Consider the following 17826-nt stretch of genomic DNA (forward strand, 5'->3'; position numbering starts at 1 on the left):
AGAGAGATGCATTATGCATTTGCCCAAACTATGTTCAGTTAGGGAGTACAGTCACGTACAAGTTTTTATACTTAATTCCTGCTTTACTTTTAATGTAAGTGTAAGTTTAAGTGTTTTTTTTGTTCATTTTCTTTTTGGCCTTTTTTGACATGCAGACTTGAAGAAAGAGACAGTCATCAGACAGACAGTCCGTGAAAAAGCCTCCTATCGTAGTTTTTTTTAAACAGAGGATTGCATGATAGTTTATTATATTAGGCATGTTTCCATCCATCTATTTCAGGGTTTATCTACAATTTGTGCACCAAAATACCTGAGTGAAAATGCCCAGAGAAAAAAAGCTGAAATGTTGTAAATTTCTACTTGACCACGGGGAAAAAGACAGCATATTGAAAAGGAGAAGATGCAATAAAAACTCTCTATTTTAGACCTCTACTCCACCAGCAAGAAAAAATAAAGAATAAAAACCAGCATATTGGGAGTGTTTGTAATCTCAATGCCCTCAGTTTGATTCCAGGCAGTGCTCAGGTGCTGGAGTAATTATTTAATCTTCTTATATTCTTTTAAATATATTCACAATAGGGTAATTGACCAAAACATCCACTAATTAAAGACTTATGCAATAAATGGAACAATACAACTATGGAAACAGACTGTTGTTTCTAAGATTTGAACTCTGGCGTTTATAGAGGGGGCCAGTGCCCCTTTAATATTAAGCCTGGACCCCCCTCTGCCCCCCCCCCTAATTGTGACAAATATTTTTGATCTCAGCCAACATTACTGTCTTTAAGAGGCAGTAGCGGGCTTAGTTTTAAAGCTGAAGGTATTAGTCTTATATGACTAGAAAGACCTAATGAATCTTTACATACCAACCATATCATACTGGCTTGCAGGGCTAAATGACACTACAAAGTTAGTTATGTTTTATATAATTAGAAATTGTATATTTTGGGGGGTTGGACTGTATTATAATTTTTATTGTAGCATTTTCATTTATTTTTGTCATTTTCTTTTATTTTTGTTATTTTCTCATTTAGTAAAAACCGGGTGGCCTAGTGGTCAAAGATAGAAACAACTCAATGGCAACATCTTTCATTTTCTGTCTGAAATCCTTTGTTTCCTTTCACTCTCTCAAGCAAATATCAACACATGCCATTGGAAATCTCCTGTAACCCTGGCTGTGTTGCTAAAAACTTATTTCTTGTAGTTTGTGCTCCTTTGAATAACACAACATAAGTGGAAATTGGATTTTCTGTATATTCTCAGTGAAACCTTACCTTCTGGGACAGACCCTCTCCTCTCCGCTCACACTGACGGGGGTGCAGAAGGATGACTCCAGGTAGCTGAGAGGCAGCGTCCTGTTCACAGGCCGGTGAATCTGAGCTTTGCTCCACCGGGTCAGAGCCGCCTTGCTCCCCACGTAGAAATGAACAAGAGCCGGTAAAGAGTCAAAGGCCTCCCCCTCCAAGCTGTACTGGACCCGAGTGTATGTCTCACCGGACTGAACCACCGTCTTCCTGATGACAAAGTGAAGTGTTTTCTGCTCCCAGCGGCTGGTGAGGACAAAGTCGCCCTGGCTTGACTGAGAGTCTCTGACGAGGAAGTCACCGGGATTTACAACCAGACTCTCGGACATCTGAGGGGACATGTAAATCATAAATTAATGTTAATTAATATTATGTAAATACACATACGCAACATATTGGCTCAGTGTGATGGCTTGACTTTTAGCAACATTATATTGTATTTGTCTATTGGAATAAAAATGCTGTAACAACCCTTTTCAGTGTTAATTCATTTTTTGAAGGTAAAGGATAGGTTTATGTTGAGGTTAGTGGAAAAACTTTAGTATAATGTTTTGGTTGCTTTCTTTACTTGACAAACTATGACGAAAACATTGTATTTCCGTATTTTCAATTATAATAGCCCAATTTGGACGGAGACTGACGTAAATCTGTGTCTAATAATGATTTATACAATACAGAAGGAATTCATTGGAAATAGTTGCTTTTTAGATTATGAAAGATTTTACAACTGCTGCTATTTCCTCACACAGAGGAAATGACGCATTTCTCCAAATAAAGAAGAGGCCCAATGTGTCAACCCTCCACCCTGAGTGCTGAGCCAACAAAGATGGTTGGATAAACACAGAAAGGAAAGGCAGGTAAGATAAGGTGTCACTCAGGTCTTGCAGAATACTATATTCAATCATTCCTCTATTTGACTGAATAATGACTCCTTTATTAACACAGCTGGATAGAGGGTTTTTACAGCTAAACTGGTGTTTGAGCACAGCTCCCCCTTGTGGCTTAACCACTGCGTAACTCATGTAAAAGTTTATTTGAAGGTAAGGTCCTATTACCCAGTTTTATTTTTGATCCTGTTGTCAAAACACCTGCTTTCATTAAGCAATTCTTGGCAAAAAGCATTGAACAAATCATGCAGGTGATAAATTACCTAAATGGCCAAACAAACCCTTTTAACGGGGGAAAATTGGAAGAAGATGCCAACATACATTGTACACTTTCCTAATTTAAAACAAAAATGAGTGACTTTTTGGGTGTATTGGTGGCTTTATAGATTACAAGCTATATCATTTACAAAAAGAAGGCAAGAAAAGCCTGGTGTGTGTGTGCGCGTGCATGTGCGTGCATGTGTGTACTACAATGTGGGGACATACAGTAAATCTGATCACTGTGAGGACTCATGTCCCATTTTGTGACAAAAACATTGGTCAAACACCTAAAGTTTTAAATTTAGAATTTATGGTTTAGATAAGTCTACGGATTAAGGGTTAGGCGTGTAGTCGTTATGGTTAAAGGGATAATTAGTATATTCTGAAGCAGGACTGAATTAGGTACTTATCCATATTCAGTGTATAACCTACAGTAGATGGCGATCTGATTCTACAACCTGGGGACATACTGATCACCACTGACTGTTCTTCTACTGTTGTTACTGGTAATACACTGAGTATGGATAATTTCCTCATTTAACCACATTAAAAAATACAAGCTTAAAGTGCATGACAAACTAAGTGTGTTTTTGAGACAGACCTCCCATGGAATACGTCCGTGGTACCAGGCGTGGCTCTTCAGGTTGCTGCCGCTCAGCTTCAGCTCCTCCTCCAGCTGCTTCTTCTGTTTCTCCGATGGTGGCTCCAACCAGAACTTGTCTTTGGAGAACTTGAATGGCATCATAAGTGCACAGATGCAAAGAACCAACATAAAAAACACAAAAATCAGTTTAGATTCATTAGGCATGTATCTGGCTTCAGGTTCAAATCTAGACAAACAGAGATGTCTACTGTCTGCTGCATTTGTGCTGTTCCTTTCTACTTTCCTACATCTTGACCAGCCATCCAGACTCCTTCCTGTGTGTGTGTGCGTGTGTGTGTGTGTGTCTGTGTGTGTGTGTGTGTGTGTGTGTGTGTGTTGTGTGTGTGTGTGTGTGTGTGTGTGTGTGTGTGTTGTGTGTGTGTGTGTGTGTGTGTGTGTGTGTGTGTGTGTTGTGACGGACAGCTCTGGCATTCCCACACTGGCTCCACACTGGCGACACACGGCCCGACACCCAGCCCATGCTGGAGTCTTGGCCTTGTCGCTGTGGCAACATCATTGTGCGATGGGGTCATCACTCAGTGATGCTTTGTCTTACACATCTTTATCCAAAACGAAGACACTGTATATCAACAGTTAACACAGACGATGGGCTGGGAATGCTTTTGTTTTGGGACACTCACATACACACACAGTTAGCTACTGTTATCACACACACGCACGCACACACACACACACAGTTAGTTACTGTTATTACACTTCCTTATAGGTGGCATGTTGTTTTTCTACTCCCGGACATCTCCCCCCCCTTGCTTTTTGACAGAATGGTTTGTTCCACTGGACTGTGAATCAAGGGTTGAGCCTGGACCACTTCAAAACAACATAGGTGTGTGTATGTGTGTGTGTGTGTGTGTGTGTGTGTGTGTGTGTGTGTGTGTGTATGTGTGTATGTGTGTGAGACTGGGAAGTCCCTAATGAATAGCTTTAATTTCATTACTATTATCATACATTGACAGCTTGTCTCTTTCAGACAAGTGTGTTTATCAAGTATCCAATTATAAGTCAATGAACTGGAAATTCTCTGGCTCTCTGTGTCCACCTTTTTCAGGCAGAGCTGCCGGCCGAATCGAGGCCGCCACGGTTACCAGCAGCAACTGCAGCGGCTTCAAAGTATTTCACCGTAGAGGACTGCATTCCCCAAGTCTTTTTTCTATCACCCGTCCTGACTGAATTAGAGCCTGAGTGCCGTGTGTAGAGGATCACAGCAGCCCAGTTTTAATTTAACCTTCATTGAAAATGTTGCCACGGCTGGGAACAGAAAGTGTTTTGTCCAATGAGGAACAGAATATAAGAAAAGCAGCATCACAGCTACAAAGGAAGCCACACATAAAGCGGATAAGAGTGTTGGATTAAAATAGATTTAAAGTCATGTAAAGAGAAAACTTACCTTCACATATTCTCCGCTGCTGTCTTTCAAGTCTTGCCCACTGAAAAACAAAAGAAACTTCAAAAATACTCAGTTATGCTTTATTATATGTGTCTATAACCTGCAGAGGCTGTGCTGTACTCCTGGTTTCGACGGCTCTTAGGTTGTTTAAAGGTGAAATTTAGCTTGTTTCCAAAAGAAGGTGGACATTTTATTCATGGTTTTATAATCATATTTCTGTTTAATTCTGATTTGTGGCATGTTTCTGTGGTATTTATTGCTGCATGTGTCTCTCGTCTAGGACACTTTATTTTTCCTCCACAGAGCTAATGATATTAATTGACTTGAGAGAACAGTTCGAATTTAATCTACACTAAATAATCATTCATTGATCATTTTCTATTATCTAAGTTACAGTAGCAGTTAATTATAATTTATTTAAATTAGATGTGTCCCAATTTACCAATATTTTGCCTTTCATAACAGATTACATATCTGTGTCCAGGACACATCCTGGAACATTATTAGGAAATGTGGGCATCTTAAAATAAATAAGATATGGACAGCAGTCTTGAGTAATAAATTAGACTTTAACACCAAGCTGCTTTGTCAGGATTGTGTAGGTGGCATTCGATCGGATTTGATTGACTGTGCATCTCTGTGGTAACATAAACAGATAAATAACATAAGAAATAGATTTTAGCACAATAACTTAATAAATAAATTTCAATCAGAATCCAGTAAACTAGATGACAAATCTGACCAGATATTTAATTACAACTTTCAGTACTTTACTGTTTCTGATACTAAATGCTACAGACTTATTCCTACCTTTTAGTATGACCCACAACAGCATTTTAAAAATTGGCACCCTTGGGTGGCATAAAATATGACCCACAGGAGCATTTTCCGTCCTCATGTCTTAACGTAATGGTTGCAGTTTTAAGCCTTGTGTTGTCTTCCTGTCCACTTGTTGTCCTCCAGGGTCCAAAATGGACACTTTTCTGTCTCTTTTTTCCTGTGCTTTTTTCTGGAACTAATGGTCAATAAACTTCCTTTAAATTAAATTACATCTGATGTTTGAGTTAAAAAGTTAAAATTGTGAATTAATTTGACTAATAGTTATGATCAGAGGAAGGTATGTAGAAGTTTAGTCAGGGTGCTGTTTTAAAACCAATAGTTTTTTTTTCAAATGCTATAACGTTGAAAAAAACACCCAAAATTCAATGAAAGTAGTGAACTGATCCTTCTTTTAACTTGCACAGAGCATTGTATGGAACCATCCATGTTATTTTTGGGGAAATTAGGTTGAAAGAAACCCAAATTTCTAATAAATAGAAACTTTAAAAACTGATCATAGGACAACAGGAGGGTTAAATATGGTGCAAATGTATGTTTAGGCACCAAAACTGCTTGATTAAATTTAGAGAAAGAGCGTGGTTTGGTTTTAAATCAGACGCTACTTCCTTTCCAGGTACGCATGTGACACACCACATGATGTAGCTTTGTTTGTTACATAACGTTTAAAAAAAAAACTCACGACTACTTTAATTTAGAAACGGGATACGAACCCCGGTCTACTGGTAGAAATTCCTGTTTGTTTGACCCATCCACCACACCCCCAACCTCCCTCCTTACGCAGAAATTTGGCGCTCTTATATTTTGTCAACTTACTGCCTGCTTTTCTCGCTTCATAATTACCACAGCCCCTAGAGGGCACCCCCATTATGAATGTAAATTAATAGTTTGATTGTGACCTGCGGCCTTTTGCTGTTTGTTGCTCCCGCTCTCTTTCCCCTTTAAGCTGTCCTGACACAGAGCAAGGCCTAAAATGCCCAAAAAATATCTTTAACAAAAATATTAACACAAAGAAGTGTTGATGTTGCTGTAATAGTCAAGGCAGAACAGGCTGTTTTCTGTCCTGTTGCACAACTCCCTGACAGCAGCAGTGTGTTAATGTGACAACACCCAGCAACAACTTGCCACACAACAAACTCCTCTGGGGAGGATGGGGAATATTTCTGCTGCTGTGTGAAACGCCATATCTGCAGTCAGTCTGTTTTTCAGGGACTGAAGCAGTGATCACACCAGCTGGCTTCTCACCAGGTCTAAAGGCTCTGGGATCCAAAAGACTCAGCTGCACACACTGAGGAGCACAGATCCATTTAACCAATGTGAGAAATAGGGGAAAAACAAACTGCAGTTGTGTGGATTCTCTCTGACAGCAGTGACGTGTCGTGTCAGTGGAACAGCACGTTGGCTATGAGAAACTTTCTTGGGTCACTCTGCTCCTCGACATGGTGCATATTTCCATGGGTAGCGTCAAGGGAGGTGACCTTTTGTTCCCAAACACAAACTCTGACAGCAAACACACACACACACAGACACACACATACACACACACACGTATGGGAACGCAAAAGTCAAACATATTGCATGTGAAACTCCCTGGCAGTCAAAGGCTGCATTTACTATCTTTTTCCTGATTTACTGCTTGCATCTGTGTGGAGCTCATCAGATAAACAGTTTTAAAAATATTTTCATGATAAACCCTGGTTTAGGAAGTGCACGTATAATAACAAGTTTTGTTTTCCTGTGATTATGAAATAATTATATAACAGATCATGAAATAACAAGAGTTGAAAAAGAAAACACGTTTGATTTATTGAGCTCATGAAATCTCTTCCTCATGATCATGAAAAAATATTTTACAACATTTCATCATCCGGCCCTCATTACAAGTGAAACGCTGGGTATTAGTTTTTGGATCATGTTGTAAACACTGCTGCACATAAAGGAAATAGTATTTTTAAGGTTAAATGTCAGCCTACTTGACCCACAGCGTGTTGCAATACAGGTTTGTATTTAGCTCTTTACTTAAATGCCACAATTTAAAATCAGATTATATATGCAGTCCATATTTTAGTAATTCAGGGAGAAAATATGATCAAATTGCTGCTTTTCTGGAGAGCGGATGTGCATCCGTTTTGGGAAAGAGGAAACAGGACAGAGGTAGCTCTACGATTTGACGTGTGACGAAGCCACCGGTGTGTGTGCTCACATAGAAACCAATGGGTGTGTGTTGACCTGCAGTGTGAGTACAATAACCTATGGTTATTTTGATCCCTTTATTACAGAGAGATTACAGGAAATGAGGGGAGGAGAGGAGCAGCAAAGTCCCCAGCTGGACTAACTACCGTTTAATAGAATAGAAAATAGTAAGATTTCCCTCTCTCTATCTATCTTTCTTTCTAGAGGTGTCTCGCTATTTGATTTCTGTTATTATATCTTCTTATTGTCCACATCAGCTTGTTTTATAACCACCTTATTTACAGCAGAACAAAGCGCTGGTTCTGGAAGCAAACAATGTAACGATCCTTCAGTTTATGTTGTGGCCACCAGATTGTTTCTGACTTGATGTTTTGTCCATCATCTTTGTATGCAAATACTACAATACCCACGAGCCTTGGCCGCCGTTGCCATGGATAAGACACCAATCGGAAGCATGAAACAGATCGGTCGCAAAGTCAGAACGCTTCGTCATTGTAGCTGAGAACAAAACATGGCGCCATATTGACAAAATTGACCCATAATCCGCTTTAATCTCATAGAATTGCATGTATATAACAACATCGGGATTACAATGATGGGGATGATTGACTAGTACTCGTATAGGTTACTGTGGGAAGAGAGGGGCTGAGGATAGAGAAGGGGAGAGCTGTATGAGGAGCGCTGCCTTTTACAATTCTAGTGGTGGACCAGTGGATATGACACCAGCCTTTGGTGTGGGAGATCTGGGTTCAATTCCCATACATTAACCAACACTTAGCCCTTAGTTTCTCCAGAGGCGTGCAACCTCTGACATATATACCAAATGTAAGTCACTTTAGATAAAAAGTGTCTGCTAAATATTATGTAATTTAATGGAGGTTTTCTTTTCTACACCAATATCCTCACTTTTTGTCGTATCAAGTTTTATATTTTTTACTGGCTTTTTATTTTTTACTGGCTAAAAAACTGCCTAGCCCAGCTTTAAAGGAAAGGAAAGACTGTCGTCATTGTTAAGAGAAACAAACGGTGACTGTTGGTACGAGACGGCATGCAAAACTCAGTCTTTGTTCATCCAATTATCCACCCAACCTCCTCCCCCAGGAGGTTTTCCAGCAGTAACGTCTCACTACTTCTGACTTTGTCAGAAATCCTTTTTTTCAGCTCTTTCACACCTATGCGATGCACACTATAATCCAGCCTCTCAAAATACAACACACACACACATTCTCTCACTAATGAGAGTTAGTCCTTAGGTATTGTAATTTGGCATTGATTGACTTTTTTGATACTCTTTTTTTGGATACTTCGACAACTGGGTCGGTGCCTAAAAGTCAGAATCAAAGTCCAGTACCCAGCCCTATATGGTTCTGATATTAGCTGCGATTCTCTTGATTTGGCGTGGGTGTCTCCACTATAAAACACTGCAGGACACCCTGGACTTATTTTACACATGGTCGTTCACAATTTATCTAATGTTTATTCGGACAAGTATGTTAACCTGAGGAGTCATATGGTTTGGAAACTGTTTGGGAAAGGGCAAGGCACTTTCAAAAATACCTGGCAGGTGATTGGATTAACCATCTGCCATATGTTTGTTGTTTTGAATGAACAGTCAAAGCCGTCAGACACGTAAACAATGCCCGTAGCTGCCAGCAGCTCCTCACCGGACGCTGATTGGTTTGCTACGCTGGATCTTTAGACACAAACGCATTAACTTGAAGCCTGACAAGATAGATTTTCAATAATAATATTATAAGCTAGGCTAATTTACAATGCTGGTACTGAGACTGGAAAAAAACCTCAACACAAAAAAAACTAAAGACACATTATAAAACATACGTAAAATAAATACACAAAAATCAATAGGAAAATACAGAAAAAACAATAAGGCACCATCAAACAAGAAGCACCAGAGCATTCATGACTACATGACTGCTCCTTCTTTACTAAGGGCCAAAGGTTTTAGATTAAGTTTACAATGAGCCCATTCAGGATCCAGTTTAAAGCTTCAGTGCATAACTTTTTGATATTAATAAGTGCATGTTACATTCAAGCCGTTGCCAAACGAGTTGCTACAAAGCTAATCAAGACTATCAGCTCCACACAACTCTCTCTGTGTTTCTCAGTATGGCTGTGTTAGGAAGATCGACTTTTCCCATCCAGAATCTCGAGTGAAGATAATGACTTCTTCTGAAGAGTCCATCATGTTTTTTTTAATCCTCCGTGTCTTCCTTGGCTACTAGCAACCGGATGGAGGAAGGGTGGGGATCACGGAAGGCTTGTATCACGTGGACGTGCCGACAGTGTTGTTGTCATTACTTAACTTCCTCATGGGGGCGACAGAAACTACGCACTATAGCTTTACGTTCCGTAGCGAAAACAATTCCACATGCTGACCCACCAAAGAAAAAGCTGATCGTCCAAGTGAGGATTTACGTACATAGGGACACCTTACCAATTCTAATATGATGAGCAAAACAAGCAGTTCCTTTTTTCGACAATATGATACAGTGAGGTCAGAAAAAACTGTCTCATTTTACAGCCTGAAGATGACATTAAGACTGTACAGTGGTGACTGTATGATGAAATCATAAAATATCTGGTGTCATATACCACACAGCTTCCTGTTAACAGTCACAGATCAAAGTCAAGTGTCAATCCGGTCAGAAAGACAAGACAGACAGCAGCCTGCTCCCTGCCACAAAAGCCTTATCACTAGTGCAGAGCAGGATCAAATTCCTCCTCTTTTATGTGACATGCATACAGTACAGTACAGTCCAGCTTCCTCCTGTGCTCCTGCAGCACAGACACAGACACAGACAGACAGACTCTGAACCATCCTGGTCACCCACTGACTTCAAAGTCGACTAGTTGTAAATGTTTTACTAGTCAGGAGCTTTTCATGTTTTATGGCATCAAACTAACAGAAACCATGTGTTTGTTTCCGCTCTAAATGAAACACAAACCACACTCCCGGTCTGATGCAGATGACTCCTGGGGGAGTTTAACAGTTCTTCTTCTGACACTGACTGTCCCAGATTAACTTTATCTATTTTTTTTTCATATTAGTAGGCCTAAGTATTCGTTTAGTTATCAATATTTGTTGTCTCACCTTATATCTCGCTCACCGCAGCGGGCTGTCCGACAGCTAACGTCCCGAACTTCACACATTTTCTCCCGCACAGTCAGAGACGCTGTGCCGCTGAGTGGGAACCAGTTAACCGACCGAGTCCCAGGCAGCGGACAGGCAGGGAGCGCACTGCGCATGTCCGCTGCAACTACAACAATGTTGGCTGTTTTAAGGGGAGATACTAAAGTTGAATAAATATCAGCCCGAAACGTCACCACTTTCTTACAAAAATGAATAAAAACAAATGGTATTACAAGTTTTATAATAGGCCTATTTCATGTTTGAATATGTAAACGAGGCATTATAGGAGAAATCTAGGCTACAAGTGCAAATATAGACAAAGTGTTGAAAATGAAATGTTTTCTTTCCAGTAGTCTGAATGAAGATTTGTGAACATGATATTGTGCATTGTTATTATCTGGGATAGAACATTAGGGCAACTGTTTATTAAATTAATATATATTATATTAGCATGACTTTTTTCTTGAAATGTGACTTCATGTAGAATTATTAACATTTCCTCTTTTAATAATAATGTGACAATTAGCCTACATGGAAAGTACTTTATTCTAACAACATTACGACTTATTTTCTTGTAATTATCACAATACACTTAAAAGTATTATGTGGATGCATTAGGGTATTCACATTTATTTTTATCTCTGTTGTTAGTTATTATTGTTAATTATTCTAAATACAGCCAATGTTTTTGAATTTGTGCGTTAAATGTAATATTTATTGCCTTTGTTTATTTGTTTCAGGTGTTTTTCCCCTATTTTCTAAAAAAATATCTGTATAAATGTGGCATACCACCAAAACAAATGAAGTTTTCTTGTATTTGTCTACTTGTCTTTATCCTGTGGTAATCTGCCTTATTCTGAGTTGTATCAAGGGACTGACATTCTACTGACCACAAATTGATATAATCTCATTGTCATAGTAGATAATTCCTGGTGTTGCTTTAAACCTAAATCATAGGGCATGGCCTTAAATAAAAGAAGAAAAAAGCCACAGACTATTTTGGGATCTTCTGAAATTCAATAATAAATAAATCTACTTTCTCACCTGTCAAGATGCTTCACTTCCTGCGAGCCCGTCACAGACTTGGTGGTTTCCTGTGTAGGCCTGCTCGTGGCGCCTTGCTGCCTCTCTGTGTGGTCGCCCACGTGGCTGCGAGCTGCTTCAGCTATCGGATCCATCGGAACGTAAACATCCTGTGGCAAAGCCGCCTCGGTGCCATTGGTCGCCATGTTATAAGGCTCTCTTACAATACCAGTTTCTAAAGCATCCCTGCGTCTTGACAATGACCCTGGGCTCTTAACGGGGTCCGCTGAAGGATCAGTGAAGCGACTTTCAGGTGCTGAGGTTAAAGGTGAAGCCTGGCTGGGTGCTGGGATGGCGGGCAGCGGCCAGGCCGGTGCAGAAACGGGCAGAGGCCGGTCCAGACTGGTCAAATTGAGGCCGGACAGGGCACTGAGCAGAGGGGAGTCTCGGACATGTTCCCCCGCCTTCCACTGGCTCTTCCCTCCACCCACCAACCCCTCCTCTTCTTTTTTCTTCTTCTCCTTCAGCCCCCTGTCGCTCTTCTTCTGTTTCTGGCTGCGTGGCACAGTGCCAACATGTGTGTACATCTCGCTGGAGCAGGCGTAGCTGGGGCTGCGGAGACAGGCCTCCATGTCATCCACCGAGTGTTCCCCCGCTGCTGATTTGGCACCGCCGAGGCTCCCATCATGCTCTGGGATTGACTTGGTGTTGGTCTTCTCCGGCTGGCGGCGGGTAGAGAGATTGGTGAGGCTCCCAAACCATTTGAAACCTGAAGAGTGGGAGAACGTTTATTAGGGTTGTCATAATAATTCCTTTATCAACAACATGCGGGACCTAATGACTTTAAGACTCAACGTGTAAATGAAAACATAATAAACAACAATAATAGAGGGAACAAACAGATATGTGCTTTTACACAAAAAAAAATTACTTTTATTGACACTTTATTATTTTGGCTAGCTGTGAAGACATTTCAGTCTGAACCAAAGAGTTGTTGTTCTTTAGTCAGAGGCACACACATTGGCCAACACACTCTCTCCAACAACTCCTCCAATCCTAAACACCACATAGGTTGTTTGTTCCAATCTTCTATCTGACCCACAGGAGCATTTCCTAAATTAGCGCCCCTACCGGTGGCAGGAGATCAACGTTTCCTTATATCTTAACGTACCTTTTGCGGATTTAAACATAGTAAATACGGGGAAAAGTCGCAGTTGGGTTAAGTTTAGGAAACAAACTTGGTTTAACTCAACTTATTTTGAAGTTATAACTCCCTAACTGCCTGTAATATCAGCGTACATCCTGCTCTCGACCCTAATGTTGAGACACTTGGATCTGACATGCTGAACGATAACGTGCAGGAAATGACATACTGTTCTTTCAAAATATGACAAGTTGTATTCAGTAACGCAGGAAAATACAATCCATGACTGTTAACCTTGTCATCAGAGCTGTTTAAAGGCAAAGCATGGCAGCTATATTTGTATAGCACATTTCAGCAACAGGGCAATTAAAAGTGCTTTACATAAAACATTAGAGAGCAGTTCATAACAGTTAAAAAAATACATCAAAACAGATGAAATGCTAGAATAAAATTTACAGTGCAGATAAAGGAATTAACAGGCAGCATTCCAAAGAAAGGTGTTCAGCCTTGATTTACAAGACCTGACCCTCAGTTTTCTGGGAGTTTCTTCCAGAAATGTGGAGCATAAACATCTGAACGCTGCTTCCCCCTGTTTAGCTCTGACTCTGGGGACAGAAAGCAGATGTGTCCCAGACAAATTAAGAGGTTTGGTTGGTTCATAATGTAGCAGCAGATCAGAAATGTATTAGGGAACCCAAATCCGTTCAGTGCTTTACACACCAACACAAGCATTTTGAAATCAACAAGAAGCGAGTGCAAAGACTTCAGAACTGGAGTGATGTGATCCACTTTCTTTGAAGAAACCGACATGGTATCTATTTTTACACCCACCTCCTCAGGCTCATGGTCTCAGACAGGTACATTGCTCCCTTTGTAAGACGTAGTTGTACAAGACAATTATAGAATAATGTTGGACCTTTAAGCTACTAGTGGGACCAGCAGCTGCAAACATTTAATTTTGACTTACACTTTTCAACAACACAAAAAAAATGTTTTCTTTTCCTTGGAGTCAGCTAAGGAATGTTGTTGTACCCTCATCTGCTAAAACTCTCATGGTTTCTATTCTAAAGCGCAGACCCTCAAGCTCTCAGCAGTGTTTGATTATGTTTCTGCCCCGGGGACCTATTAGACGGGTATTTATTTCCTTGGCTTAATATAGATGTTGAGAACGAGAGAGAAGAGAGATGATGGAGATGCAGATGCAAAGAAGCTGCATTTGTTTAATCTTCATGTTGAAGCCAGATATCTGATAACGTTCACTCAAAGTTTTTATTCATCTTACCTTGAAAGTATGAGAAGGAATTTTTACTAAATGTTATTTGTATTTCTGCCACACACCGAGAAGCAAGATTTCCATTGGACCACGGGGATATTTCTTTTAATTTGAATTTATTTCACTGCCTCCTTGATGGTTAAATAAATAGTTTAACATTTTGGGAAAGACACGCTTTTTCCCAGTGAGTTTGAACAATATTCCTTGTTCATTCCTTCAGTGAACTTTAGAAAGTTACAAAGTTAGGCAAGCTGTTCCCCCCGGTCTTTATGCTAAACTAAGCTAAGTAGCTGCTGGCTGTAGCTTCGTAATTTAGGGACAATTATGAGGGGGGTTGGTTTTACAGGTCAAGTGGATTTGCGGTTTTGGACCAATTCTAAATAGAATCCAACTGTCTACTCTTAAATAACCTTAGAATTAATTTGATTATTAGGGTCACTTTTGATGGAGCAAGGATAGCAGTTTCCCCCCTGCTTAGTATTTGTGCTAAGCTAGGCTAAACACGACTCATACAAGTGAAAATGACTCTGGAGAAGACAACATAATGTAATAATAATGTAATGTACACTTCATTAATCCTGCCAGGGGACATTGAAATGTTTTCACTCTACTGTCATCACACACATTACACAGAGGCCTGAGTTACACACACATGCCCAGTTCCTACAGATGCACTAAATGGAGAGATGTCAGAGTGAGTGGGCTGCCCATGGAGTGGCACCCCAAGCAATTGGGGTTTTGGTGCTTTTGCACAAGAGCACCTTGGCAGTGCCCAGGAGGTAAACTGGCACTTTTCCAGCTACCAGTTCACCATCGTACTTTGGTCCGTATGTGGACTTGAACCAGCAACCCTCCGGTTCCTCCGGTACCCAACTCCCCTACTGACTTAGCTACTATGTCTTTACTTGACACACATGTTAATATATTAAAGGAAAACTAAGGAACTTTTCCCGCTTCAATCCCAGGTTGGAAGCAGAATTGTCTATCACCGCTGTAATGTCTCATTGATCATTATCCGCTACTCGATTTGGCAAACTTGCATAACGTAATGTAATGTAATGGGACCGAAGCGTTAGTGTTGCTTTAAATACTACAAAACAGTGTTAATCTTTTTTGGATGGAACAAGTGACAACTGAACTGTCTGAACTGTCACTTTATAAAGAAAAACTATGGATAAAGACACACAAGGCTTTAAGATTTATTTATTTTTTCCGAGGGTTTTATCATAGATCACAGATGAACTGGGGGTTTTGACATGCTTTAAAGCTCAGAGAATAGCAACACAGTTTCTAAACAAGTTTCTAAATTGGACTGAATGGTCCAAGCCTTCAGATGCATCATGGGTGAAATTCAGCTTTAAATAGTTAACAACTATGATGTCAACCAGCAGAAGACGAGGAGCACAGTGTTAGCTGTTGTCCGTTCGGGAGAAATTTGCTTTCTTTTCTTAAACTCTGCTCTCAGCCGCGCCGCTGTCCATTCAAACTGCACAAAGACACGTCTGTGCTTCATTTACAATGCAAAAAACTGTTTGTAAGCGGAACAAAGAGCCAACATACACTCACGCACACATGCACAAACACTCACACACACTCACAGTGAAACAAGTGTCTTTCTTTTATACTGTAGGATTACACAAATGAACATGCATCTGCCTCTTTTCCCTACCTCATCACATATTAACGTCTCTGTCTCTACTGTAGAATCATGTCCCAGTAACTCATTACATTTACTCAAGTACTTTACTTAAGTATATTTTTAAGGTGCACATGCTGGATGGATGGAAGATGGATGGATGCTGTATATATATGTATATATATATATATAAATATACATAAACTATTTATAGTATTTACATTGTCTGCCACTGTACAGTTCTTCTCTGCTACATTTCAGAGGGAAATATTATTCTTTTAACTCAACTCAACTTATTTGATGACCTAGGTTAGAGAAGAGAGCTTTTCACTAGGAGGTTGTCGGTTCAATCCCCAGACCAGCAAGATGAAATCTGGGTGGGGAAAGTGAAAGAGCAGCACTCGTTCCTCCCTCATTACCACCCCTGAGGTGCCCTTGAGCAAGGACCTTAACCCCAACTGCTCCAGTGGAGCTGCTCTGTGGCCAGCAGATCAGATCAGAGCAGGTTAGAGCTGACACACTGCCTGCGTGACACACACATCTCACGCACGGCATGCTATATAAAGAACCGACACCTATTTCTCAGGTAACACGCAAGGGTGTTAGAAGCATTTCCAAGCATAAAATAGTACAGGAAAAGATGTTTATATGTCATTTGAACATGAATGCATATTAATAAATGACATTATTATTGTATTGATGGACGGCCGTTACGCATCCGGTGGAAATTGGGGGTAACTGTGTGAATGTGATCACAGCGTTCCTAGAAAAGAGAGGCTAACTCTCAGTAAACCTCCCCTGGATAAATTAAAGTTAAATAAAAAAGATTTGACAGCTTTATTACTTTTAGATTAAAATTAAAACAACTGCATTCCAAATAATATTTTCATTCGAAACATTCTTAACTCATTAATATGGAGGAGATACAGTGTTCTGTTTGAAAATCCTTACTGTAAATCAGAGGAATAAAACAAAGTATTCTGACTGTTTCACGGCGATTATGTTCTTAACCACAAATAAACACACCCACACCTCTGCGGGAAGGTGCTGCATTGCCGGAAATTGTGTGAATGCAGAGTGTCATCCTGTCTGTTACTGTGTGTCTGTCAGTTTACCTCGAATGTCGGTGTCAACGTGGCGAATGAGAACGAGCTGCACGCTACTACTGGCTGCGGGTTAAACCCCCACGTGGGCCCAAAGGCTCTTTGCTGGTGTCCATAAACCCAAACACAGAAAATTAAGATAAAAAAAGAGAACATGCAAGCTGAGGGCCTGGTCTCTGCAGACGCAGATACATTCACCATGCACTTCCAGTGGGTCATGTGATGACCCAGAGTGATTATTCAATTAACTTTGGAGGACTTGCATATTCAGAAAAAACTAAAAGTTGTTTCTCACCGGTCACAGTGCAACAATGAAACAGAAATAATACTTATAATTAAAAAATTATGTCTAATAAAAGAGCTAAAACACAAACATTTAGACAGTACAATCAGTACATGAATTAAGAACGTTTATAGAGTGCAGTTCAGTGGCATCACATTGACGTGTCAATGTGATGAATGTGGTGTATGTTTGTGTGTGTGTGTGTGTGTGTGTGTGTGTGGGTTTGTGTGGGTTTGTGTGGGTTCACAGAGTTCACTTTAGAGGTTGAATGCACCTTTGATCCTAGCATGGAGGAAGCTATTTAGACCAAGGTCTTGAATGCCAATCACTCCTAACCACCATCTCAGAGCTAGTGGTGTCCACTATTTGTTGTCTTATTTAATAGCTTAGGACACACAAACAACTTAATCAGCTTGGGATGCCCAAAAAGAGGGCTAAACGGCTAGCAAAGTGCTCTGTCTTTGTCATATTTGCTGTTACTTCTACCCAAAAGAACAGGGAAGTAAGCTTATGAAGACCTGTTGTGTGCCAGTGGCCCAGGATTGTGTATATGTATTGAAATGCATCAATAATATTTATGTCCCTGTAAATTATTCTTTTCAAGTTGACTTGAATAAATTCTTAACGTGTGTGTGGGGGGGGGGATGACTGTGTGTGTGTGTGTGTGTGTGTGTGTGTGTGTG

General features: G+C 40.3%; 1 protein-coding gene across 1 annotated transcript in view; it reads right to left on the minus strand.

The window, feature by feature from the left end:
* The window catches only part of sh2d3cb (SH2 domain containing 3Cb), a 76823-nt gene that overhangs the window by 58224 nt on the left and 773 nt on the right, over nucleotides 1–17826 (minus strand). Inside the window, exons 2-5 of the mRNA XM_032515661.1 lie at nucleotides 11726–12473; nucleotides 4501–4540; nucleotides 3054–3182; nucleotides 1275–1633 (exon numbers count right to left, since the gene is read on the minus strand). Coding sequence (XP_032371552.1) covers nucleotides 1275–1633; nucleotides 3054–3182; nucleotides 4501–4540; nucleotides 11726–12473 — 1276 coding nt within the window. The remainder of the gene's footprint in view (nucleotides 1–1274; nucleotides 1634–3053; nucleotides 3183–4500; nucleotides 4541–11725; nucleotides 12474–17826) is intronic.

This window comes from Etheostoma spectabile, chromosome 5, assembly GCF_008692095.1.
Source record: "Etheostoma spectabile isolate EspeVRDwgs_2016 chromosome 5, UIUC_Espe_1.0, whole genome shotgun sequence".
NCBI classification, from domain to species: domain Eukaryota; kingdom Metazoa; phylum Chordata; class Actinopteri; order Perciformes; family Percidae; genus Etheostoma; species Etheostoma spectabile.